Raw genomic sequence first — 27,979 nt, 5'->3', positions numbered from 1 at the left:
AAAGTGTGTGTGCTGCTCTTAGCCCATCCCTTCTTTTCTACTACCATTCTTACTCTCTCTTCCCATGATCTCCGTCTGTGGTCATACGAAAAGAGAGTAAGATCAGATGGAGAACCCTGCTAAGTGAAGCTAAATGTCCATTTTATCCTTTCATAGTGTAGATGCAACCTGACTGAGAGAATGAAGTTGGTGGCAAAAGCATTCATAGATGTAGAACTTTATCACACTAACCCACTGTGTTGCGACAGTCATACTAGTGTAGATTAGTGATGGCCAACCTATGACATGCATGGAATAAAGAGAGGTTTCCCTCAGTCTAACCCAGGGGTCCTCAAACTTTTTAAGCCGACGGCCGGTCCACAATCCTTCAGACTGTTGAGGGGCCGGATTATCATTTGAAAAAAAAAATACAAACAAATTCCGATGCACACTGCACATGTCTTATTTGTAGTGCAAAAACAACAACAACAAGAACAAGAACAATGAAAGAACAATACATTATTTAAAAATAAAAACAATTTTAACCAACATACATTTATCAGGATTTCAATGGGAAGTATGGCCCTGCTTCTGGCCAATGAGATAGTCAAGTTAATTAGGGTTGTTGTTGTTGTTGTTGTTGTTGTTGTGTGCCTTCAAGTCATTTCAGACTTTGGGCAAGCCTAAGTCTAAAATTTATTTATTTATTATTTATTTATTTACTGCATTTATTTACTACATTTGTATCACACCCTTCTCACCCCAACGGGGACTCAGAGTGGCTTACAAATTATATCTATATATATAAAAGAGTGATGGCATCACGGCAGCGGACAAAACAACAAAAGTAAACACCCCACAACCTTGAAAATTGACAGCACAACCCCTCATCCATGCCTCTAGGTTGATACAACAAAAAGAAAAGAAAATGTCCTAATTAGAAGGAGAGCAATAATTGTTTTTATCCAATTGCTGCCAGTTAGAAGGCTAAGCTCCGCTCACTTGGTCTCCTAGCAACCCACTCAGCCCAGGGGACCCTTTACCTTAACTACCACCAATTCCTCAATACTTTATTTCCCATACCACCAGACTTTGCCACAGCAACGCGTGGCCGGGCACAGCTAGTGTACATACAATATATTATATTATTAGCATAGCACAATATTAGCATTATATATTACTATATTGAACTATACCACTATACTGTAATATTATTAGTAATATTATATGTAATATAGAATATATAATTAATATTATTATATGGTATTATTATTAGTGTTATATTGTATTACATTATAATATTATTATCAATATTATATATATATATATACAATATATTATATTATAAAACTGAGGGCGGGGGCCAGGTAAATGACCTCGGAGGGCCGCATCCGGCCCCCGGGCCTTAGTTTGGGGACCCCTGGTCTAACCTATCCACTACATAACTAATAGATGAGACTTGTGTAGTCCAGGATGATATCTAACAGTTTGGTTTGGTTGTGCTCATAATCCAGACTGATCCCATCATGTCTTTGAGATCTGGCCTTGCCAAAAGCTCCACCAAGCCTTCCTGCCCAGCCTTTTCACTCCCCACAGAATATGAACCCATTTGTTATATCCCAGCCACCTTTGGGTTCGGAACCTGGTTCAGAAATGAACTTTGACCAGGATGAAGCTTACTCTGACTTTTCACCCAGTTCTCCTCCAAGTTCCTTCCAATTACAGACCCCAGCTGTGGATAGCTCTGAGGCGTCCTTAATTGGGAGAGATACTGAAAACATTACTCCCGTGGAAGAATCAGATGTTCCAAGCTCCCCAGGGAATGTATCCTTTAACAGAAGGGAGCTTTTGCAGCAACAGAGATCTCAGACACAGCAGTTTCGAAGGAGTCAACGATTGGCATCTAGAGGGGATACTGGATCGCAGATTGCCTTGGGAACCTTTGGGGAGTTGGTTTCCCTTCACTGTGATTAGATCTAACTTTTATAAAAGTGTCTTGCACTGTGAACAAGTTGTGGTGTCAACGTAGCGACTTCACCATTCCGAATTCCTTGATTTCACCAAGCCAAGTCTCCTGTTCCTGGCGGCCAAGCCGAGCCGCGACTCCCGGTTTAAATCCGAAGTGAATTCACGTCCTTGCCTTCTTCCTGAATCCAGATTGTTTTTAGCTTCGTCTTCTGCCTGCCTTGAAATCCAAGCCTTCCTAGTGACTTTGGACCTTGTTATTCTCTCCTGCTTTCTTGTTGTTTTCCCCGCTCAAGAACTTTTCAACAGTTTTGAGCGTGTTTCGGTTTCTGGACTTTGGACAATAATATTGGACATATCTCACTCCCAGGGGTGAGAAAAGCGGTATAGAAATGCAGTTAATAATAATAATAATAATATCTCTTCAAATCTTTGGACTAATTCATACCATTCCTTAAAGGACTATTGCTCACTCATCCTTTCCACTTATTCTTTCCTGAATTTATTATTGTTTTAATAAAGATATTATATGATTAATGGTCTCTGTTTGGTTTCCAGTGTTCAAGCTGCCTTGGGGTGCAACACCATTGCCTTTATTTATTTATTTATTTATTTATTTACAGTAGAGTCTCACTTATCCAACATAAACGGGCCGGTAGAACGTTGGATAAGCGAATATGTTGGATAATAAGGAGGGATTAAGGAAAAGCCTATTAAACGTCAAATTAGGTTATGATTTTACAAATTAAGCAACAAAACATCATGCTATACAACAAATTTGACAGAAAAGGTAGTTCAATACGCAGTAATGCTATGTAGTAATTACTGTATTTACTAATTTAGCACCAAAATATCATGATATATTGAAAACATTGACTACAAAAATGCATTGGATAATCCAGAACATTGGATAAGTGAGTGTTGGATAAGTGAGACTCTACTGCAGGGGTCCCCAAACTTTTTAAACAGGAGGCTGGTTCACGATCCTTCGGACCGTTGGAGTGCTAGACTGTAGTTGGCCACCGAGCCAATTAATAACAACAACAACAACAACAACAACAACAATAATAAAGAGGGTTGGAAGGGTTGTGATTTTGTGATACGAAATCCAGCATGTCTATCTTGTTTGCTGTGTCATGATAAAATAATAATAATAATAATAATAAGAGTTGGAAGAGACCCCTTGGGCCATTGAGTCCAACCCCCTTCTGCCTTTGTGCACCGAAAGCACAAGCAAAGCACCCCTGACAGATGGCCACCCAGCCTCAATGTTAATAATAATAATAATAATAATAATAATAATAATAATAATAAAGAGGGTTGGAAGAGACCCCTTGGGCCATTGAGTCCAACCCCCTTCTGCCTTTGTGCACCAAAAGCACAAGCAAAGCACCCCTGACAGATGGCCACCCAGCCTCAATGTTAATAATAATAATAATAATAATAATAATAATAATAATAATAATAATAATAAAGAGGGTTGGAAGAGACCCCTAGGGCCATTGAGTCCAACCCCCTTCTGCCTTTGTGCACCAAAAGCACAAGTAAAGCATCCCTGACAGATGGCCACCCAGCCTCAATGTTAATAATAATAATAATAATAATAATAATAATAATAATATAAAGAGGGTTGGAAGAGACCCCTTGGGCCATTGAGTCCGACCCCCTTCTGCCTTTGTGCACCAAAAGCACAAGCAAAGCACCCCTGACAGATGGCCACCCAGCCTCAATGTTAATAATAATAATAATAATAATAATAATAATAATAATAATAATAATATAAAGAGGGTTGGAAGAGACCCCTTGGGCCATTGAGTCCAACCCCCTTCTGCCTTTGTGCACCAAAAGCACAAGTAAAGCATCCCTGACAGATGGCCACCCAGCCTCAATGTTTAATAATAATAATAATAATAATAATAATAATAATAATAATAATAATAAGGGTTGTAAGAGAAGAAGAGACCCCTTGGGTCATTTAGCCCAACCCCCTTGTGCCGTGGGGGCCGGATAAATAGCTTCGATGGGCCGCATCTGGCCCCCGGGCCTTAGTTTGGGGACCCCTGCTCTACTGTATTTCTTTATTTACCGCATTTATATTCTGCCCTTCTCACCTCGAAGGGGACTCAGGGCGGATGACATTACACATATAGGCAAACATTCAATGCCTTTTAACATAGAACAAAAACAAGACATGCATAGGCTTCGAGCGGGCCTCGAACTCATGACCTCCTGGTCAGAGTGATTCATTGCAGTGATTCATTGCAGCTGGTCTCCAGCCTGCGCCACAGTCCGAGCCCAACTTTCAACTGGGAGCCTCCCTCACAGAACTATCATGGTCTGGGATGGACAATGGAAGTCATGCTCCCCCTTATTCTATTCTGCCCTGGTCAGACCACACCTGGAATCACACTGTGTCCAGTTCTGGGCACCGCAGTTGAAGGGAGATGTTGACAAGCTGGAAAGCGTCCAGAGGAGGGCAACGAAAATGATCAAAGGTCTGGAGAACAAGCCCTATGAGGAGCGGCTTAAAGAACTGGGCATGTTTAGCCTGCAGAAGAGAAGGCTGAGAGGAGACATGATAGCCATGTACAAATACGTGAAGGGAAGTCATAGGGAAGAGGGAGGGAGCTTGTTTTCTGCTGCCCTGCAGACTAGGACGCAATGGAGCAATGGCTTCAAACTACAGGAAAGGAGATTCCACCTGAACATCAGGAAGAACTTCCTCACTGTGAGAAGGGCTGTTCAGCAGTGGAACTCTCTGCCGCAGTGTGTGGTGGAGGCTCCTTCTTTGGAGGCTTTGAAGCAGAGGCTGCATGGCCATATGTCGGGGGTGCTTTGAATGTGATTTCCTGCTTCTTAGCAGGGGGTTGGACTGGATGGCCCATGAGGTTTCTTCCAACTCTACTATTCTATGATTCTATGGAAGAGCGGGGAAGTAGAAGTAGAAGGTCTGCAAAGGAGGGCTCGATCACACGATGTGAACTGGGCCTTTGGCTTGGAGAGCGCTCTTCTTACCAACCGACAGCCTCAACGGCGGGAAGCCCAAGTGCCACCGGCTCCTGCTGAGTCAAGGCTGACGGCGTCCAAAAGGTGCGCAACCACAACTGAAGGCTTTTCTACGCAAAGGAGCTGAGGTTTGACACCTTGAAGCAGAGCAACCCATGAGGCACAGTGTGGCCTCGTGATGCCACCAGATGAAAGAGCTTCTGGATTGCTCACGGAAGATTTCTGGTAACCCCTGGCCCGATTATTGTATATCCCTGACTCAGGGAAGAGAGAGCCCTTTGCCTCTTGACTCACCCCGGAAAGTCAGGTGAAGGCTTATCAGTGAGACATCTGGAATTTCAGCACCGAAAAATGCAAAGGTGAGCCAAAGCTTGATTCCGTGACCATCGTTTTGGAAATATCTTGTGCTTTCTCTCACTCGGTTCCCAAGGCATTGATCACTGATTCAGCCTCCCTAAGCTTTATGGTTTATTTTAGGGCTGGAACATCTGATAAGGATGGGTTGGTCCTTCAGTCGAGCAAGCCTTCTCTTGCGTTATGAAATAAAATCCACAATGTTAGATACTGACGCAGCCTGTGATCCTGACCTTGTGGAAATGGGCTGGACTGTTGAACGGAGCTTTTATAAAATGACACTATACTCGAGTATAAGCCGACCCGAATATAAGCCGAGGCACCTAATTTTAACACAAAAAAACTGGGAAAACATTGACTCCGGTATAAGCCGAGGGTGGTAAATTTCAGAAATAAAAATAGATACCAATAAAATTACATTAATCGAGGCGTCCGTAGGTTCAATGTTTTTGAATATTGACATAAAGCTCTAATTTAAGATAAGACTCTCCAACTCTGATCAAATCATTATTCTCATCTTCTTCAATGTAAATGTGATTATGTATCCTTTTAATAATAATAGAGTAAAATAATACATGTAATAATAATAATAATAATAATAATAATAATAATAATAATAATAAATACAGGAAAGTACAGTAGAGTCTCACTTATCCAAGCTAAACAGGCCGGCAGAAGCTTGGATAAGCGAATATCTTGGATAATAAGGAGGGATCAAGGAAAAGCCTATTAAACATCAAATTAGGTTATGATTTTATAAATTAAGCACCAAAACATCATGTTTTACAACAAATTTAACAGAAAAAGTAGTTCAATATGCAGTAATGCTATGTAGTAATTACTGTATTTATGAATTTAGCACCAAAATATCACGATATATTGAAAACATTGACTACAAAAATGCACTGGATAATCCAGAACGTTGGATAAGTGAGTGTTGGATAAGTGAGACTCTACTGTATATGTATGTGTATATGTATGTATGCGTATATATATGTGTGTGTGTGAGAGAGACACCCATTCCATATTGCATTTCCATGAAGAAGGCAATAGACCGGAGGAGAAAAGCAATCACGGTGGCACAATGGGTTAAGCCCTTGTGCTACTGAACTGCTGACCTGAAGGTTTGCAGTTTGAATCCGCGAGATGGGGTGAGCTCCCAATGTTAGTCCTACCTCCTGCCAACCAAGCAGTTCGAAAACATGCACATGTGAGTAGATCAGTAAGTATCACTTTGTCAGGAAAAGGGAAAAGATGCTCCAAGCATTCAAGCTGGCCACATGACCAGGAGGTGTCTATGGACAATGCAGGCTCCTCGGCATGGAAATGGACAAGAGCAACTTCCCAAGAGCCAGAGATGAGCACCGCCTCCAGAGCTGCAAAAGAAAGAAGCTTTTGCCTTTGTCTGTGTCTTTGTGTTTCATTGTATCTCATTGTAATCAAGGCATTGAATGTTTGCCTGTGTTTCCTTGTATACTGTAATTCACTCTGAGTCCTCTCGGGAGAAGAGCGGAATATAAATAAAGTGTCATTAAGGACTGGTCTTGGCTGCAAGAGGAAGGAAACAAGGGCTCCATCCAACTCTTGTTTCTCTTCCCTTTGGAGCCCAGATCGGCTGAATTTTCCTTCTCTGAACTGGGCCCCATGTTTCCATCTCCATTGGGAAGCAATGCCCACATCAACCACACTTACATGCGTGAATGTTCCTAAACAGATGCCAAGCAAAGATTTACCTCCAAGACCCCAATCTTTTAACCAAATGACCATAAAAGGGGCCGGGCTGTGGTGCAGCTGGCTAGTAACCAGCTGCTATAAATCACTACTGACCGAGAGGTCATGAGTTCGAAGCCTGGGTCGGGTTAAGCCTCCGACCATTAAAAAAAAATAGCCCCGGCTTGCTGTTGACCTATGCAGCCCTGAAAGACAGTTGCATCTGTCAAGTAGGGAAAATTTAGGTACGCTTGATGTGGGAGGCTAATTTAACTAATCTACAACACCATAAAACTGCCAGCAAAACACGAGGAAAAGAATGAGGAAGAGAATGAGGAATGAGGAAGAACAGCCCCCAGTGGACGGTGAAGCAACAGCTCCCCCTGTGGCCGGAATCGTGAAGCTGGAAAGATGTTAAAATGCCTCTGTGTCTGTCTAAAACTGAATGTTGTTTGTCTGTTGGCATTGAATGTTTGCCATCTATGTGTTCATTGTAATCCGCCCTGAGTCCCCTTCGGGGTGAGAAAGAAGGGCGGAATATAAATACTGTAAATAAATAAATAAATAAATAACACTCCTTATGTTCCACATCAGCACCCTCGGTTTGGGGAAATCAGTGCAACCCCACAACTTCACTTTGGATATGAACAGGACCTTGTCAACTTGGATGCTCACTCGACCTAATTGTGGGATTTTGTTTTTGTTTTTTCCCTGCTGATAAGCAGATTGTGAAAATCGATACACTCTGGGCACGCGGCCGTCTACGGAAATACTGATCGGCATCCCGGGTGTTTATGACAAGGCTTTGTAGGTTTTTGTGCCGCTCGCAGAAGAGTGAAGGCTGAGCAAAGGATGTGGTTGTTGGGTAGGCAAACTTTTTCTTTACTTTGTTTTGTTGGCTACTTCAAGCCAGAGTTGTTGATCCCACAGAGGCTTTGCCGCCCACGGAGAAGCGAGCGCAAGCGTGTTGCGTCGGAAGCGGAATTGATTTTGGAGCCATAGGGCCGTCCCTCCCAAACCCAGAGCGTGCGGCAAGACCTCAAATGACCGTTAAGGTAACATGAAACATGTGGTGGGGTTGCAAGAAGAAGAAAAAAAGTTCTGGCAGGGAATCTACAAAGAAATGGAGAAAATATTGCAAAAAAAATGATATGAAACCGGAATACTTCCTATTAGGAATCACTGATTTCCAGATGGACCTCAACACGGAAAAGCTCTTTAATTACATGGTTACGGCACTAGGATATGTCTAGCAAAATTATGGAAGACAAACGAAATCCCTTCATTGGAAAAATGGCTTCTGAGGCTATTAGACCTATTAATACAAACAATATCTCAGAGTAATCCGCCAAGACACAAGACAGATTGGAGCACCTTGGATTCATACTTGGCAAAAAAAGAAGAAGCATACATTTCCAGGAATCACACCTAAATATATATCTATATATATAAAAGAGTGATGGCATCAGGGCAGCGGACAAAACAACAAAACTACAGGCCCCCCAACCTTGAAATTTGACAACACAACCCATCATCCACGGCTCTAGGTTGATACAACAAAAAGACAACACTTCTTTCTTCCACCCTGGTCATTCCACAGATATATAAACCCCACTTGCTTTCATTACAACGCATTTCACAACCTCTGAGGATGCCTGCCATACACGCAGGCGAAACATCGGGAGAGAATATTGGAACATGACCAGGCAGACCACAGAACTCAGAGCAACCCAATACAAAGAGAAACAAAAATAATAAAATAAATACAAAAAACAAATTAAAAAAACCAAAATAAAATAATACAATTAAAAAAACATAAATAAAAATAATATAATCAAATAATAAAATATAATACATACAAATAATAAAATAAAATAATAAAAACGCAAAGAATAAAAGAATAAAAATAACATAAATACAAATAATACAATAAAAAATAATAAAAACACTAAAAAATTAATACAATAAAATACTATAATAACAGAAAATAACTAAAAATAATACAAGAAAATAATAAAATATAATAAATAAAAAGATAAGTTACAATAAAATTAATTTAAAAATACAAGTAACGTCAAATAAAAATTCCACAACAATTTTTAACCAATACCACCACCACTTTGCCACAGCAACGCGTGGCCGGGCACAGCTAGTACACATATATAATGGCTTGAGAACGTAAAAGAAAATTAGCTAAAAAACATGTACGGAAGACAAGAAAATATGTCTCACAGTGCAGAGGATCTGGAAGGGTCTGAATGGATGTGGGTATATATTTTTTTCTCTTTCTTTCTTTCTTTCTTTCTTTCACTCTTTCTTCTATCCACTCAAATTGTTCCCCCACTTTTAATGTATTTTGAAAAGCATAAATAAAAAATGGAGAAAAAAAAGGTAGCATGAAAGCGTTATAACTCTGCAATGCAGATATGGTTTGGATCCCTCATGGGGCTTCTCGAAATGAGACAATGTTTTGGGTGTTTTTTGCAGATTGTAGTATTGCTGTACTTGGGTAAGTCAGAAATAACTTGAAGGCACACAAAGAAGGCTCTCATTGCCAAGATTAATGAAACTTCCTTGCGCAGTTGCGCTATGCATGCATGAAATATTATTCCCCACAGTGCAACACATGTATTCTGCTGATGGCAGAGTTGTCCATTACACATTGCGATGATACATTTTGGTTATGCACTGCACTTTACAATTATGGACCAGACACTATGCAATGACATAACCGCACCCAGGCCAGCCAACCAACCAAAAAAGACAATCACCACGCAACCAAAACATGGACGCAATTGAAATATTACACATACTGTGTATGTGTAATATCTTGGATAATAAGGAGGGATTAAGGAAAAGCCTAGTAAACATCAAATTAGCTTGTGATTTTACAAATTAAGCACCAAAACATCATGCTATACAACAAATTTGACAGAAAAGGTAGTTCAATACTCAGTAATGTTATGTTGTAATTACTGTATTTACGAATTTAGCACCAAAATATCACGATATATTGAAAACATTGACTACAAAAATGCATTGGATAATCCAGAACCTTGGATAAGCAAGTCTTGGATAAGTGAGACTCTACTGTATATAATATTCTGTTTTAATGCTTGTATGTATGTAGATTTTAAAGTTTATTGAAATGCTTTTAATGTAAGCAGCTTTGAATCTCCTTGTGGAAAGGAAAAGTGGGTTACAAATAAACATAACAATATCAACAACAACAACAATAATATGTCTATTTTGGATCTTTGAGAAACAAGAGAGGCAATACTTTAGAAATACTGGCTTTGGAGGGTGATAGAGTATACATTTTCATAAATTACTAACAACATACTAGCTTATTTTCATACCTTTGAACTATCCCAATTTGGCAGGGAAGTTCTAATTCATTCTTTGGCATCCCACTTCTTCATTTAAAATATCCTTGTTTCTTCCTATTGTTTTCCTCCTTCGTTTTCGTCTTGCTCCAGTTGCTGCAAACGGAGTCTGAACGGCAAAGGCAAATAGCAAACGGTGTCCTTCCCAGTCGGCTCACGCAAAAACAAAACGCTGCGGCATCTCCAAGTCCATGCCTTCTTCTTCATTAATAACATTTCCCTCCGATATTGCTTTGCCATGTGTGTCTCTGTCTATTTTTTTTTAATGTGGGATTTGTGTATTGGTAGTGTTTAAATGAAATTTGTGTCTAGCATGTATTGCATCATCCAGGAAATGCTATCTATATATATAAAAGGGTAATGACATTTCGGCCTAGGACAAAACAACAAAACTACACATCCCAGAAACACTAAACTTGGCAGCACAACCCAACATCCATGCCCCTACGTTCATACAACAAAAAGAAAAGAAAAATAAAGTCCTAATTAGAGGGAGAGGAATAATTGTTTTTATCTAATTGCGGACAGGCAGAGTTAGGCCTCACTTAGGCCTCTTCCACACTGCCTATAAAATTTTCTTCTTTTTCTCCTAGCAACCCACTCAGCCCAGGGGACAGGCAGAGCTAGGCCTCACTTAGGCCTCTTCCACACTGCCTATAAAATGTTCTTCTTTTTCTCCTAGCAACCCACTCAGCCCAGAGGACAAGCAGAGTTAGGCCTCACTTAGGCCTCTTCCACACTGTCTATAAACTACAGATTATCTGATTTGAACTGGATTACAATATATGGCAGTGTAGACTCAAGGCCCTTCCACACAGCTATATAACCCATTTATAATCTTATATTATCTGCTTTGAACTGGATTATCTTGACTCCACACTGCCATGTAATTCACTTCAGTGTGCAGTTGGACACAACTGGACTTCATGTCAGGAGAAAACCTTTACCCTTTACCTTAACTACCACCAATTCCTCAATACTTTATTTCCCATACCACCAGACTTTGCCACAGCAATGCGTGGCCGGGCACAGCTAGTAGTGTATAAAGAGTTAATTTGGTAAGAAGCTGTATTGACCTTGGATATGTGGCTGGAGCCAGATAGGAGTGTCCAGACTACAAGTGTGTTTGTATATTGCTGATTGCATCAGATGAGATCTGTTCTGCCTGCTGAGAAGATCTATGCTGTTTGTCTAGATTGAAAGTCTTATGTCCATTGTCTGCAAGTCTGTTTGTCTTGTCAAGTAAAACTTTGTAAATACTTTTTAACATCGTCTCTGACATTCCTTCGTTCTGCGCTCAACTGACATCATACATCTGCTGCTACGCTGCGCGCATTACTCTGACATTTTTGATATAGAAGTGGATACGGGTCCTGATCCATAGAATACTGGGAAAGATTGCTCTGTCTACAGGGTAAATAGGTCTCTGTCGCACCTCAGACTAGTCCACCTTGCTGTAGACACCAGGCAGCACACAGTAGATATTCTTTTGTAATTTTATTGAGCAAAAGCAGAATATATATAATATCAAAGCAGGCAGAAATATAGTTCCAAAGGTAGTTGCAAAATAGAGTCAGTAAATCCAATAATCCATAGACAAGAAGCAATAGTCCATTCCCAAAGATACACAAATCCAAAGGTTACAAGGATTCACAAACAAGAGTATATCCAAAGCAGAAGTAGCATGAAGACATAGACCAGGGGTCCCCAAACTAAGGCCTGGGGGCCAGATGCGGCCCTCCAAGGTCATTTACCTGGCCCCCACCCTCAGTTTTAGACTTTAGTTTTTAGTTTTTTTTTCAGTTTTTAGCCTCGCCCAAAGTCTGAAATGACTTGAAGGCATACAATACCAACAATCCTACTTAACTTGACTATCTTATTGGCCAGAAGCAGGACCACACTTCCCATTGAAATCCTGATAAGTTTATGTTGGTTAAAATTGTTTTTATTTTTAAATATTGTATTGTTCTTTCATTTACTAATATTGTGCTATGATAATAATTGAATATATTGTGTATACATATAATATTGATACTAATATTATAATGTAATGCAATATAATACTAATAATTATACATTACTAATAATATTATGGTAGTGGTATAGGCCAATATAGTAATATATAATGCTAATATTGTGCTATGCCAATAATATAATATATTGTACGTACATACAACTTGTAAGCCACTCTGAGTCCCCTTCAGGGTGAGAGAGGGTGAGGTATAAATGTAGTAAATAAATAAATAAATAGTTGTTGTTGGGGGGGGGGGTTGCACTACAAATAAGACATGTGCAGTGTGCATAGGAATTTGTTCGTATTTTTTTTCAAATGATAATTCGGCCCCTCAACAGCCTGAGGGACCATGAACCGGCCCTCCACTTAAAAAGTTTGAGGACCCCTGACATAGACCATCCACCCAGATGAAGCGAGAATTTGCTTTGACAAAGATTAGCCCTTCAACACACTGTTTTAAAAGCAACCCAAAAATGCATTCTTTTTTCCCTTCACTGGCCTCCCTTTTCCCAGCTAATCTAAGACTTCACCATGGCATTCCTTTCCATTGTAAACGATCAGCCTGAGAGAGCAACGGGCTTTCAGACTCGCCTTGACCATCAAGGCTAAACTCCTTATTACCATTATCTTGCACCTGAACCTGAGACAGATCAAGCTCATTATTTCCCATGGGAATGTTTTCTTGGTTCTCATCCGTGACAGGCTGCAACTGGAACTCATCAACAGGCTGCACTTCTGAACCAGCCTGTGTCTGAATTCCATAATTCCCCACAGCATCATCCTGAAACTTATCATGAACCCCATCATCTGACATCTGCATCTGTAATTCAAAATCCCCTTCCTCGTCTTCACTCTGGAGCTGCAGCTGAGTCACAACAGTCTCTGGCAATTTGGGGAAATATTCCATGATGGTTAAACTGGAAGACGGCTGCCATAAAAGCACGATACTTTCATGCGTCCAAGGGAATGCCGTTTCATGTCAATAACCGGCTCTCTATCCAATTGTATTCGTGTCTTTGTCACTTACATTCACAATCTCTCAATTCTTGTGGATTTGGTCTGCAGAATCGTGAGGCGGTCGTTCGTACTTGGAGGAAGACATCGAAGGGGTCTTTGGTGAGCTACTAGCTGTTCTGAACGGCAAGTCTTTTGAGTTTCTTCCCAAAGGATTTGGCCTCACCTTGGTGCTGCCTAGTCTTCTCTGGATGCCTAGCAAGTGAACGGGGCCCTCCTGGCTCTCTGCGTTGGGAGTTTGGCTCCATTTTGAATGCAAAGTCATCTCCAGGTGCTTCGGAAGCGGGTCGCAGTTCATGAGAACAGTGAAACATCGGTAAAACTGGGAAGGAAAGAAATCCAACACAGTAATTCCCCATTAAAAACCGTTTCTGGAACAAATAAGCACCATGAAGTTTGTTTGGAGCAGGGGTCCCCAAACTAAGGCCCGGGGGCCAGATGCGGCCCATTGAAGCCATTAATCCGACCCCCACGGCACAAGGGCAGAAGGGGGTTGGGCTAAATGACCCAAGGGGTCTCTTCTTCGCTTACAACCCTTATTATTATTATTATTATTATTATTATTATTATTATTATTATTATTATTATTATTATTATGACACAGCAAACAAGATAGACATGCTGGATTTCGTTTCACAAAATCACAAGTCGAAAACTTCCCAAACATTTAGGACTGTGTGATGTATTTTCAGATGATGCCTTCAGATCCCAGTCGGGTGGCCTTTTGCAGTTGGCAGATCGTAATTTTGTCAACGTCTATTGTTTCCAAATGCCGGCTGAGATCTTTTGGCATGGCACCCAGTGTATCCATCACCACCGGGTAATAATAATAATAATAATAATAATAATTATTATTATTATTATTATTATTATTAATATTGAGGCTGGGAGGCCATCTGTCAGGGGTGCTTTGCTTGTGCTTTTGGTGCACAGAGGCAGAAGGGGGTTGGACTCAATGGCCCAAGGGTCTATTATTATTATTATTATTATTATTATTATTATTATTATTATTGACATTGAGGCTGGGAGGCCATCTGTCAGGGGTGCTTTGCTTGTGCTTTTGGTGCACAGAGGCAGAAGGGGGTTGGACTCAATGGCCCAAGGGTCTATTATTATTATTATTATTATTATTATTATTATTATTATTATTGACATTGAGGCTGAGAGGCCATCTGTCAGGGGTGCTTTGCTTGTGCTTTTGGTGCACAGAGGCAGAAGGAGGTTGGACTCAATGGCCCAAGGGTCTATTATTATTATTACAGTAGAGTCTCACTTATCCAACGTTCTGGATTATCCAACGCATTTTTGTAGTCAATGTTTTCAATATATCGTGATATTTTGTTGCTAAATTCGTAAATACAGTAATTACCACGTAGCATTAATGTGTAATGAACTACTTTTTCTGTCAAATTTGTTGTATAACATGATGTTTTGGTGCTTAATTTGTAAAACCATAACCTAATTTTATGTTTAATAGGCTTCTCCTTCATCTCTCCTTATTATCCAACATATTCGCTTATCCAACGTTCTGCTGGCCCGTTTATGTTGGATAAGTGAGACTCTACTGTATTATTATTATTATTATTATTATTATTATTATTATTATTATTATTGACATTGAGGCTGAGAGGCCATCCATCAGGGGTGCTTTGCTTGTTCTTTCAGTGCACAAAGGCAGAAGGGGATTGGACTCAATGGCCCAAGGGTCTATTATTATTATTATTATTATTATTATTATTATTATTATTATTATTTATTAATATTGCTCGGTTGCCAACTATAGTCCGGCCATCCAACGGTCCAAAGGATCGTGAACTGGCCCCCTGTTTAAAAAGTTTGGGGACCCCTGGTTTGGAGTCTCAATAGGCAACAAGTTGAACATGAACCAACAATGTGTTGCAGCAGGTAAAAAAGCCAATGGGATTTTAGGCTGCATCACAAGGAGTCTAGTGTCTAGATCGAGGGAAGTCATGGAGCCTCCTTATTCTGCTCTGGTCAGACCTCTTTACCTGGAATAACACTGTGTCCGATTCTGTTCAAAAGAGATATTGACTCTAAGCTGGAAGGTGTCCAGAGGAAGAGGGCAACTAAAAGGAACGAAGATCTGGAGACCATGAATCCCTCTGAAGAGCAGCTTAAAGAGCTAGGTCTGTGTAGCCTCCAAAAGAGACAGTTCCGAGACTTGATGGCCATGTTTAAATCTTTGAAAATATCTCATAAGGAAGAGGGAGAAGGATTCCTTTCGGCTGTTCTGGAAACTAGGACTCAATGGTGCCATGGGTTCAAATGGCAGGAAAGGAGATTCCGCCTAAACATTAGGAAGAACATCCTCACCATAAGAACAGTTCAGCAGTGGAACTCCCTGCCTCATAGTCTGGTAGAAGCTCATTCTTTGAAGGCTTTTAATCAGAGGCTGGATGGCCATCTGTCGGGGGGGGGGGGGGGTTGATTGTGCTTTTCCTGCATGGCAGAATAGGGTTGGACTAGATGGCCCATATGGTCTCTTCTAACTCTATGATTCTATGTTGTTGTTGTTATACAATGGCTATCCAGAAAGTAGGTTACGTTTTGGGATTAAAAACGAACAAAGTAAAGGAGAAAACATTTACCATATGCAGTTGAAAGCCAGACCCAAATACCACTTCTCAACATAGTCCCCATTGAAATCTAGGCACTTCTCATAGCGATAAAAGAGTTTGGAAAGTCCTTCCCCACCAAACTTTGCCGCTTGGCTTGCGTCCTCAACCAGGCGGGAGTTCCTTCCTGCAGCTGCGCATGTGCATGCGCTCAACTTTCCCCCACGCTCGTCCTGGATCGCTCTTCTGTTTTGCAAATGCTTGCAGGGAAGGTTATGGCGACCTTTTGGGACAGGAAAGGTGTGCTTCTTGCAAAATCTTAAAAGAGTGATCCAGGACAAGCGTGAGTCCCCTTTGGGGTGAGAAGGGCGGAACATCAATACTGTAAATAAATAAACAAACAAAAATTGTGTTACATAGTGTTATTATTAGCTTAGATCAGGGGTCCCCAAACTAAGGCCCGGGGGCCAGATGCGGCCCATCGAAGCTATTTATCCGGCCCCCACAGCACAAGGGCAGAAGGGGGTTGGGCTAAATGGCCCAAGGGGTCTCTTCTTCTCTTAAAGCCATTATTATTATTATTATTATTATTATTATTATTATTATTATTATTATTATTATTAATGAAACATAACAAGCTGAGTCCACAGCAGACACTCTGCTGGTGGTTGTATTGGATCATACGTCGGACACTTCCCAAGTGTCTAGGACTGTGTGATGTATCGGCGAATAACGTGTGCAGATCCCAGTAAGGTGGCCTTCTGTAGCTGGCAGATGGTAATTTTGTTAGCGCCGATTGTGTTTAAGTGCAGGCCAAGGTCTTTAGGCACTGCACCCAGTGTGCCGATCACCACTGGGACCACCTTGACTGGCTTGTGCCAGAGTCTTTGTAATTCGATCTTTAAATCCTCATATCATGTCAGCTTTTCCAATTGTTTCTCCTCAATCCTTCTGTCACCTGGGATTGCAACATCGACAATACATACTTTGTTTTTTTAACACAATTGAGGTCAGGAGTATTGTGTTCCAAAACCCTGTATTATTATTATTATTATTATTATTATTATTATTATTATTATTATTATCATCAACACAACGGGGTTGTATGGCACAGCAAACAAGATAGATATGCTGGATTTCGTTTCGCAAAACCACAAGTCGAACACTTCCCAAGTGTCTAGGACTGTGTGATGTATTTTCTGATGATGTGTGCAGATCCCAGTAGGGTGGCCTTTTGCAGTTGGCAGATGGTGATTTTGTCAATGTCTATTGTTTCCAAATGCCGGCTGAGATCTTTTGGCACGGCACCCAGTGTGCCCATCACCACCGGGACCACCTGTACTGGTTTCTGCCAGAGCCTTTGAAGTTCAATCTTGAGGTCCTGATAGCGATTATTATTATTATTATTATTATCATCATCATCATCATCATCATTGAGGCTGGGTGGCCATCTGTCAGGGGTGCTTGTGCTTTCGGTGCATAAAGCCAGAAGGGGGTTGGACTAAATGGCCCAAGGGGTCTCTTCCAACCCTCTTTATTATTATTGTTGTTGTTGTTGTTGTTGTTATTATTTATTATTATTATTGCTCGGTGGCCAACTATAGTCCGGCCCTCCAATGGTCCGAAGGATCGTGAACTGGCCCCCTGTTTAAAAAGTTTGGGGACCCCTGGCTTAGATCCTATATTACAAGTCCATGTTTCACAACTCTGTAACTCTTCTCCAGGATTTAACTGAGACTTTAAAAGAGTTCTTCAAAATGCAGAGCCCTGTCTGTCAAATAATATTCGGACCTTGGGAAGCAATGTTAAAGTTCAGACTTAATCCCAAAGTTGATAGCTGTCCCCTTGATGTGGAAACAATCGACACTTGCCTGTAACTTCTAACAAACATTCAATCTAATAGATCTAGTGTATCTCTTTGACATATGACACTCATTCTTAGTTTTGAGCTATCAAGTGAGGAATGCACCCACTTGGATTAGCAATGATGGGCAACCTTTTGCACTTGGTGTGTCAAAATTCACCAAAAGACCTAGCATGACTTGGATGGTGTGTCACTTCGAGAAAAAAAAAACATAATTTCACAATATATATTGTTTAAATAACAAAAAATATATAATTGTAATATATAACTGTATTTAATAAATCAAAAACTATTTACTACCATTATTTCCATGTACAACAATCTATGGTACCTCTTGCAGTTTCCACGCTGATTTCTCTCTATTGTAGTTTCAATGTAGTCATGAATAATGAATAATATAATAATATACTACAATAATAATAGAATAACAATAGAATAATAATAGAATGATATATATATATATATATATATATATATATATATATATATATATATATATACTAGCTGTGCCCGGCCACGCATTGCTGTGGCAAAGTATGGTGAGACTGTACTGTATATTGATAATCTTATATTATCTGCTTAGAACTGGATTATATGAGGCCCCTTCTTCACAGCTGTATAAAATGCACACTGAAGTGGATTATATGGCAGTGTGGAGTCAAGATAATCCAGTGCAAAGCAGATAATATAAGATTATAAATGGGTTATATAGCTGTGTGGAAGGGCCTTGAGTCTACACTGCCATATAATCCAGTGCAAATTAGATAATCTGTGGAAGAAGCCTAAGTGAGGCCTAAGTCTGCCTGTTCCCTGGGCTGAGTGGGTTGCTAGGAGACCAAGTGGGCAGAGCTTAGCCTTCTAACTGGCAGCAATTGGATAAAAACAATTATTGCTCTCCCTCTAATTAGAACTTTATTTTTCTTTTCTTTTTGTTGTATCAACCTAGAGCCGTGGATAATGGGTTGTGTTGTCAGATTTCGAGGTTGGGGGGCCTGTAGTTTTGTTGTTTTGTCCGGTGCCCAGATTCCATCACTCTTTTATATATATATATATAGATATAGATATAGATATAGATATATGTAATGTGCATAATTCCCATGAAGTAAACAACAAAACCACTGGACCAAATCACACCAAATTTGGCCACAAAAGACATTAGTAATTCAATCAATCTGCATGCGGCAGCGTGTCAGCACAAATGGCTAGGCGTGTCTATACTGACACGCGTGTCATACGTTGGCCATCACTGTCATATAGAGACAATAGTTGGATGGTATCGATCTATCACATTGCTTCCAGATCTGCCATTGCAGCCCCTTGGATCTGCTACAAACATCTTAGTCGAGATGTTAAGCAACATGCAAAATAGAGGAACACCAACTAAATATACCAACTTGCAACCAATGACGAGCAACCACCAAATCCTGAAGAAGAACGTGTACAGATCCCATAAGCTGTGTCTGACTGTCTCCTTGTGGCCACCAATGACATTGTCCCTGATGACTTTTTTTTTGTTCTAAAATTGCATATTTCCTACATCTAAATATGGGATGTTTCCAAAGCAGTCCAAAAAGTGGGATGACAGGGGACTAATCAGGATTTTTTTTCCTTGCCAAATTGGAAAGTGTGGGATTGTTACTGGTGCGGTGATCGGGAGTGACGGTCAAGGACTTGATGTTGTTGTGTACCTTTAAGTTACCTCTGACACACAGGCTTTCCTTGGCAAGATTCGTTCAGAAGTATTTTGCCTTTGTTTTCCTTTGAGCCTGAGAGAGTGTGACTGATCCAAGGCCACCATCACTTAGTGGAGACTCGAAACCTTGGTCTCCAAGGTTCAGTGCCCAAACCACCGCCTTTCAGCTACAGAACCCACTCTCTCAGCCTCAGAGGAAGGCAAAACCTCTCTGAAGAAATCGTACCAAGTCTGGAAGAAGGTCACCACAAGTTAGAGTTGACTTAAAGGCCCATGATGGCAACCAGCGAAGGTGCTCACCTGCTTGTTCAGAAGGACGTAGAGGATGGGATTCACAATGGTGCTGGCCTTGGCCAGAATGGATGGGACGATGCTGATGAGTGGGGTGACTGTCCCAGGCTTTCCGAAGACTGTGATTAACACCACGATTCCGTAAGGCACCCAGCAGAGGAAGTAGCAGGTGACCATGGTGACCACCATAAACAAAATACGTTGCTCCCGTCTTTGGACAGCCTTCACCGGAAACCGAGAGGCCTGCTACAAAGAGAGATTTAAAATTGTGTTGTCACAAGTAGGTTTTCTGGGCTGTACGGCCATGTTCCAGAAGCATTTTCTCATGGCCTTTCGCCAACATCTGTGGCAAGCCTTCTCAAAGGTTGTGAGGTCTGTTGGAAACTAGAGAGAGAAGAAAGTGTGTGCATGACTCTCCTCTAGAGTAGAACAGCTTTAAGAAGCATTAAACTCAGTCTTCTCCTCTACAGGGGAAGGATCCAGAAACTTAAGAGTGGTAACTCTGATGCTTTTTTAAACCCAGGTCTTAATGAAGGATATGGAAGGGTTGTTAGTGTGTTTGTTGTTAGAGTGTGAAATGTTAAATCAATTGTTGCTGTTGGATTGTGCCTATGTGTTCCGGCAAGCTTTCCAGCAACACAGGAGTTAATTACATGCCAGCCCTGATTGATTGCCTGCAGGGCCAATGGGTCAAGACTTCAGTTTCAACTGTGTGGACGGAACATTTGTCAAGAACTGTGGAATCTTGGGAAGTGTCTGTTTGCACTGATAACAGACTCAGCAAATTGAGACGACGTGCCATGCTTTGTCCTTGCCGAGAAAACATGTGTCCAGAGAGTGATGGTATTTAGAGTTGTATATAGTCTGTAAATAAACGTATAGTACCGCTGAGATCAGCAGATAATTTACGACTGAGGTATCATTTGTCAGTGCCACTTTGCCAATGCTTAAGTGGTCTGACTGGTGAGAAGAAGGTGAGACCTGACTCATAAATAAGTCAAGGTGTTAACCCCTGACAAGGGTAGCCTGTGGGAAGTTCCCCGCCCCCATAATGGGCTGGATAGGGTGCTTTCTTAACCCCATTGTTGTAGTTCAGCCCATGATTGTGCCTGCTCCTAATGTCAATGAGGAAGTGGATCATGGGATTTCTGGGCCTGCGGGCCAGCATGAGATTTTATGTCCTGAAACTGAGCACTCTCTGTATCCAGCACCAATGAAGGCCACATTCCAGAAAGGGACCCAGATGCTGCTGAGAAGTCATTATCTAGGGAAGCAAGGTCAGAGGCTGAAATGAGTTCAGGGGATGAACTCCCAAGTGGACAGAATAATGAGCTGGTAGACAGGAGACTGCGTTTCTGTAAACTCCGTGCTGCACAGCAGAATCTCCAAAGGTCAAAGCGCTTCTTAGAGAAGAAGCTGTTATCCAGTAGTCAGGGAAAATGGCATGATTTCATGTGTGTATTAGAGAGGTCAGGGGGGTTTTCCGGCAATCTGGTCAACATTGGTTATTGAAGCAACATCTCTTGCCAAGTTCTAGTCAAGACTAGTAATGAAATTCTATTTCCATGTCTTCGTTTGTTCACGTTTTATGCTTCCAGGTTTGAAGGATTGTTCCTGGATTTTTAGTATTGGATTTCATGCTGCCTTGTGTATCCTGGTTCTTTTGTATTCTTGTGCTGATGCCCTATTCGTTCTGGGTTTTGGAAACTACTCTTGTACCCTGTATCCTGTGGACTATTTTATACATGTAGACTTTGGAGTTTTTACTATTTTTGCTGAACTACATTTTATATATATTGTCGAAGGGTTTCATGGCCGGGATCACAGAGTTGTTGTATGTCTTTCGGGCTGTGTGGCCATGTTCCAGAAGTATTCTCTCCTGACGTTTCGCCCACATCTATGGCAGGCATCCTCAGAGGTTGTGAGGTGTGGATATATACTTTTATATAATCTTTTTATATATACTTTTTATATAATCTTCAATAAACTGCTTTGCTATATATAGAGTCTCACTTATCCAAGCTAAACGGGCTGGCAGAAGCTTGGATAAGCGAATAACTTGGATGATAAGGAGGGATTAAGGAAAAGTCTATTAAACATCAAATTAGGTTATGATTTTACAAATTAAGCACCAAAACTTCATGTTATACAACAAATTTGACAGAAAAAGTAGTTCAATACGCAGTAATGTTATGTTGTAATTACTGTATTTACGAATTTAGCGCCAAAATATCACGATATATTGAAAACATTGACTACAAAAATGGCTTGGATTATCCAGAGGCTTGGATAAGCGAGGCTTGGATTAGTGAGACTCTACTGTATATACTTTTTATATAATCTTCAATAAACTGCTTTGCTGATTGAACCAATGGGCCAAAAAGAACCACATTTTTTGGATGTGAAACAAAAACGCCCATTTGGGAGCGCCTGTTTTTGGGAGGCACAGGAAACATATGGAGGGGTTTCCGGTATCCGGCAACGATTGACCCGAAATGAACAAGCCTAGTCAGGAGGCCTCCGATACACAAAATGACAATTGCTTCCACACTCCAGATTAAATTCTGGAGTGGGTTTGCCGCCATTCCATGGACTGGCCTTTCACTTACCTTTCGAATGATTTGCAGGATCCGGCCATAGCAATAGGTCAGGGCCACCAGCGGGAAGATGAGACAGAAGATGAAGAGGCAGATGATGTAGGAGAAGTTGCTGGCCGTCTTGGGGAACCAAGTGACGGAGCAGCTCTCTCCGGGTTTTTGGGGGCCAAAGCTGCTCCAGATGAAAAGCGGAGGCAGAGTCCAGGACAAGGAGTAGAGCCAGGTGCCCCCGATGCAGAGGAAGGACCTGGAGTAGCTGGAGGTCATGCTCTTGGAGGGCTTCCTCAGGACCGTCATGTAACGCTCGTAGGAGAGGATGGAAAGGGACACCAGGGAAACGATGCCTTGGAAAGAGAGAGAGAGAGAGTGGGTCAGAGGTGGCAGAGTCCCTTTGGGAAAGAGGCAGGAAGCAGTTCCCATCTCTGTGAGAATCCTCTCCGAGTTTTAGTCTGAACTTTGTTGTGGCAATAATAATAATAATAATAATAATAATAATCCAGACTGACAAAGTTCTGGAACACAACACACCAGACATCACAGTTGTGGAAAAGAACAAGGTTTGGATCATTGATGTCGCCATCCCAGGTGACAGTCGCATAGATGAAAAACAACAGGAAAAACTCAGCCGCTATCAGGACCTCAAGATTGAACTTCAAAGACTCTGGCAGAAACCAGTACAGGTGGTCCCGGTGGTGATGGGCACACTGGGTGCTGTGCCAAAAGATCTCAGCCGGCATTTGGAAACAATAGACATTGACAAAATTACGATCTGCCAACTGCAAAAGGCCACCTTACTGGGATCTGCACGCATCATCCGAAAATACATCACACAGTCCTAGACACTTGGGAAGTGTTCGACTTGTGATTTTGTGAAACGAAATCCAGCATATCGATCTTGTTTGCTGTGTCATACAACGTCGTTGTGTCAATAATAATAATAATAATAACTTTATTTTTATACCCTGCCCCATCTCCCCGGAGGGACTCGGAGCAGCTTACATGGGGCCTTGCCCTACACAATACAGTAGAGTCTCACTTATCCAACATAAACGGGCCGGCAGAATGTTGGATAAGCGAATATGTTGGATAATAAGGAAAGATTAAGAAAAAGCCTATTAAACATCAAAATAGGTTATGATTTTACAAATTAAGCACCAAAACATCATATTATACAACAAATTTGACAGAAAAAGTAGTTCATTGCACATTAATGCTATGTAGTAATTACTGTATTTACGAATTTAGCACCAAAATATCATGATATATTGAAAACATTGACTACAGAAATGCATTGGATAATCCAGAACGTTGGATAAGTGAGTGTTGGATAAGTGAGACTCTACTGTAATACAATAAGAGCAATAAAACAATAAAACAAATATCCCAACAATAAAACATCAGCATCAATAAAACAATCATAAAAATCAACATACAGCATAAAATGTTAAAAACGGGAGACTAAAACACGGATCTGGGCCAAAGTGCAGAATATTTCAAAATAAGGAGAGGTAGTTTCACAGCTAAAATGGTCAATAAAGTGCAAGGTAATGATGGCAAAGCATCCTATTGTTGAGTGGGCAGATAGGTCGAACCTACAATGATTAAATACAATGGTATTTACTTCTCTTCCACTTTTATCTCGTGATTGAGATTTAAAGTGGCTCACGGCATTAAAAATGCAGTGTCAATATTAAAATTGGTGGTGGTGGTACTGGTGTCTTACAATGGAAGAGATACGGCATATTGAGGCAACTTAGAATTGTACTCTATCCATTTGTTTCATTTAGAAAAACAAACCTGTATTACAGTAGAGTCTCACTTATCCAACACTCACTTATCCAATGTTCTGGATTATCCAATGCATTTTTGTAGTCAATGTTTTCAATACATCGTGATATTTCGGTCCGCTAAATTCATAATTCATAATTACTACATAGCATTACTGCATATTGAACTGCTTTTTCTGTCAAATTTGTTGTATAACATGATGTTTTGGTGCTTCATTTGTAAAATCATAACCTAATTTGATGTTTAATAGGCTTTTCCTTAATGCCTCATTATTATCCAACATATTCGCTTATCCAACATTCTGCCAGCCCATTTATGTTGGATAAGTGAGACTCTACTGTATATAGTTTCCATGTTTTCGAACTGCTAGGTTGGCAGAAGCTGGAGCTATGAATATATGGACTCCATTTAGCAGATGGCTACAGATTGTTAAACCATATGACTGGAAGACAAAATTGTAAAGAATGGAAAGAAGGTTTATGTAACAGGTTCAAATCTGGGGAGTGGAGTGAGCGCCCACTATTAGCCCCAGCTTCTGCCAACCTAGCAATTCGAAAACATGGAATTGTGAGTAGATCAATAGGTACAGCTCCGGTGGGAAGGTAACGGCGCTCCATGCAGTCATGCCGGCCACATGACCTTGGAGGTATCTACGGACAACGCCAGCTCTTTGGCTTAGAAATGGAGATGAGCATCAGCTCCCAGAGACTGTCAGGACTGGACTTAACATCAGGGGAAACCTTTACCTTTACCTTTAATGATTAATAAAAATTCCCGGGGGGGGGGGGGGGGGGAGAGATGTTCTCACTAGAAATGCACAGGCCTTCAAGCACGATGAAAGATGTTGACTATGGAGTCCTATTGGAGAAGTGACATTCCTAGAAATAATGTTTTAAATCCAATCCATGAAAAATAAAATTTACAAAAGTCAAGCCTACAAATGTGGTGAACCGACTATATTGTTGTGTGTGTTCACTTTTCTAGTGAGGTTTCCATCAACATCAAGGTTACAAAAAAAATTTAAATTAAAAAAAGAGAGAGAGAGAGAGAGAGAGAGATGCAATTCCCAAAGCGTAATGGGGTAAAGTAGGGGTCTCCAAACTAAGGTCCGGGGGCCGGATGCACCCTCCAAGGCCATTGACCTGGCCCCCGCCCTCAGTTTTAGACTTAGGCTCCACCAAAGTCTGAAATGACTTGAAGGCACACAATAACAACAATCCTACTTGATTATCTCAATGGCCAGAAGCAGGCCCACACTTCCCACTGAAATCTTGATAAGTTTACAGTATGTTGGATAAAATTATTTTTATTTTTAAATATTGTATTGTTCTTTCATTTACCAATATGGTAAATGAATTATATGGTAATAATATAATATATTGTGTATACATATAATATTGATAATAATATTATAATGTAATACAATATAATATTTATTTATTTGTTTGTTTGTTTGTTTGTTGCAGTATTTCTACCCCGCCCTTCTCACCCAATACGGGACTCAGGGTGTCTAATAATAATAATAACAACTATGTGGCCCAAATGATTCATTGGAACTTATGCCTCAAGTACCACCTCCCAGCAGCAAAGAACTGGTGGGATCACAAACCTGCAAAAGTATTGGAAAATGAGCACGCAAAGATACTGTGGGACTTCCGAATCCAGACTGACAAAGTTCTGGAACACAACACACCAGACATCACAGTTGTGGAAAAGAAAAAGGTTTGGATCATTGATGTTGCCATCCCAGGTGACAGTCGCATAGATGAAAAACAACAGGAAAAACTCAGCCGCTCTCAGGACCTCAAGATTGAACTTCAAAGACTCTGGCAGAAACCAGTACAGGTGGTCCCGGTGGTGATGGGCACACTGGGTGCTGTGCCAAAAGATCTCAGCCGGCATTTGGAAACAATAGACATTGACAAAATCACCATCTGCCAACTGCAAAAGGCCACCCTACTGGGATCTGCACACATCATCAGAAAATACATCACACAGTCCTAGACACTTGGGAAGTGTTCGACTTGTGGTTTTGCGAAACGAAATCCAGCATATCTATCTTGTTTGCTGTGCCATACAATGTCGTTGTGTTGATAATGATAATAATAATAATAATAATAATAATAATACAATATAATAATATTGTATAATATAATAATATTAATTATATATTATATATTAAATGTAATATTACGGTATAATGGCATAGTACAATATCTATATATATAAAAGGGTAATGAAATTTCGGCCTAGGACAAAACAACAAAACTACACATCCCAGAAACACTAAACTTGGCAACACAACCCCTCATCCATGCCTCTACGTTCATACAACAAAAAGCTCCAGCTACTCCAGAAAAGGGCCAGGCTTTGAGACTGCAAGGCTATTCACTGGTATTCCACCAGGCCAACAAAGGATTCCCATAAGCCACAGCAACGCATGGCCGGGCAAAGCTAGTAGTAATATATAGTGCTAATATTGTGCTATGCTAATAATATAATATTTTGTATGTACATACAACTTTAAGCCGCTCTGAGTCCCCTTTGGGGTGAGAGAGGGTGGGGTATAAATGTAGCAAATAAATAAATAAATAAATGTTGTTTTTGGGGGGGGGGTTGCACTACAAATAAGACATGTGCAGTGTGCATAGGAATTTGTTTTTCTTTTTCTTTTTCCAAATGATAATTTGGCCCTTCAACAATCTGAGGGACATGGTTGTTGTATGTCTTTCGGGCTGTGTGGCCATGTTCCAGAAGTATTCTCTCCTGACGTTTCGCCTACATCTATGGCAGGCATCCTCAGAGGTTGTGAGGTATGGAGAAACTAAGTAAGGAAAGGCTTCCCAGTGACAAAGGACTCTTGCCACACTCTGGACTCTCCACGGATATATATTCTTTCCTTTCCTTACTTAGTTTATCCATACCTCACAACCTCTGAGGATGCCTGCCATAGATGTGGGCGAAACGTCAGGAGAGAATACTTCTGGAACATGGCCACACAGCCTGGAAAACATACAACAACCCTGTGATCCCGGCCATGGAAGCCTTCGACAACACAATCTGAGGGACCATGAACCGGCCCTCCACTTAAAAAGTTTGAGGACCCCTGGGGTAAAGCCTTGTAACCTGAAGGTTGGGTTGCTGATCTGAAGGCTGCCAGGTTCGAATCCCACCCGGGGAGAGCGCGGATGAGCTCCCTCTATCAGCTCCAGCTCCATGCGGGGACATGAGAGAAGCCTCCCACAAGGATGGTAAAAACATCAAAACATCCGATGCAACATCCTTGCAGACGGCCAATTCTCTCACACCAGAAGCGACTCAGGTTGCTCCTGACACGGAAAAAAAACTTACCGAAGAGGACGTTGGCGACGCCATACCAGCGGCAGCCTGCTTCTCCGAAGAGCCAGCGGCCCCTGAGGCTGGAGGCGAAGCCGAAGGAGGTCCCGAGGAGGCAGGCGAGGAGGTCGCTGAGGCTGAGGTTGAGCAGGAGGAGGTTGAGCGGGGTCCGGATAACCGGGAACTTGGCGAAGAGCAGCAGGACCAGGAGGTTGTTGAGGCCGCCCAGGAGCAGGATGCCGCCCAGGGACACCGCCACCGCCAAGTGCCAGATCCGGCCCAGACTGCCGGCCACGCACGCCAAGAACGAGCAGTCCAGCAGGACCTCCAAGTGGCCCTCTTTGGCCCCGGGGTCCTGGCTCTGGTTGGAGAGCTTGAGGTCCTGGATGGCCAGCTCCAAACGCAT

At 41.3% G+C, this 27,979-nt stretch overlaps 1 protein-coding gene across 1 annotated transcript; it reads right to left on the bottom strand.

Annotated features, from left to right (window-relative positions):
* Positions 1 to 18: 18 nt before the first annotated feature.
* On the bottom strand, positions 19 to 27,979 carry LOC100556545 (pinopsin). The gene is made up of 6 exons (XM_016997727.2): positions 27,589 to 27,979; positions 22,462 to 22,793; positions 19,862 to 20,098; positions 13,595 to 13,750; positions 13,115 to 13,342; positions 19 to 75 (listed from the first exon to the last, which is right to left on the bottom strand). The coding sequence occupies exons 1-6, from the start codon at positions 27,977 to 27,979 to the stop codon at positions 19 to 21; spliced, it is 1,401 nt and encodes a 466-aa protein (XP_016853216.2).

This window comes from Anolis carolinensis, unplaced genomic scaffold, assembly GCF_035594765.1.
Source record: "Anolis carolinensis isolate JA03-04 unplaced genomic scaffold, rAnoCar3.1.pri scaffold_12, whole genome shotgun sequence".
NCBI lineage: Eukaryota > Metazoa > Chordata > Lepidosauria > Squamata > Dactyloidae > Anolis > Anolis carolinensis.
This window is presented reverse-complemented; position numbering and strand designations above follow the sequence as displayed.

Excerpts from the sequence above, each read along its gene's own strand:
- LOC100556545 (XM_016997727.2), bottom strand. The coding sequence starts at position 27,979 with ATGCGTTTGGAGCTGGCCATCCAGGACCTCAAGCTCTCCAACCAGAGC. Across the intron at positions 13,751-19,861 it reads ACGTCCTTCTGAACAAGCAG|TTTTACCGATGTTTCACTGT; the intron begins GTGAGCACCTTC and ends TTTCCTTCCCAG. Across the intron at positions 13,343-13,594 it reads GAAGACTAGGCAGCACCAAG|CCGTCTTCCAGTTTAACCAT; the intron begins GTGAGGCCAAAT and ends CTTTTATGGCAG.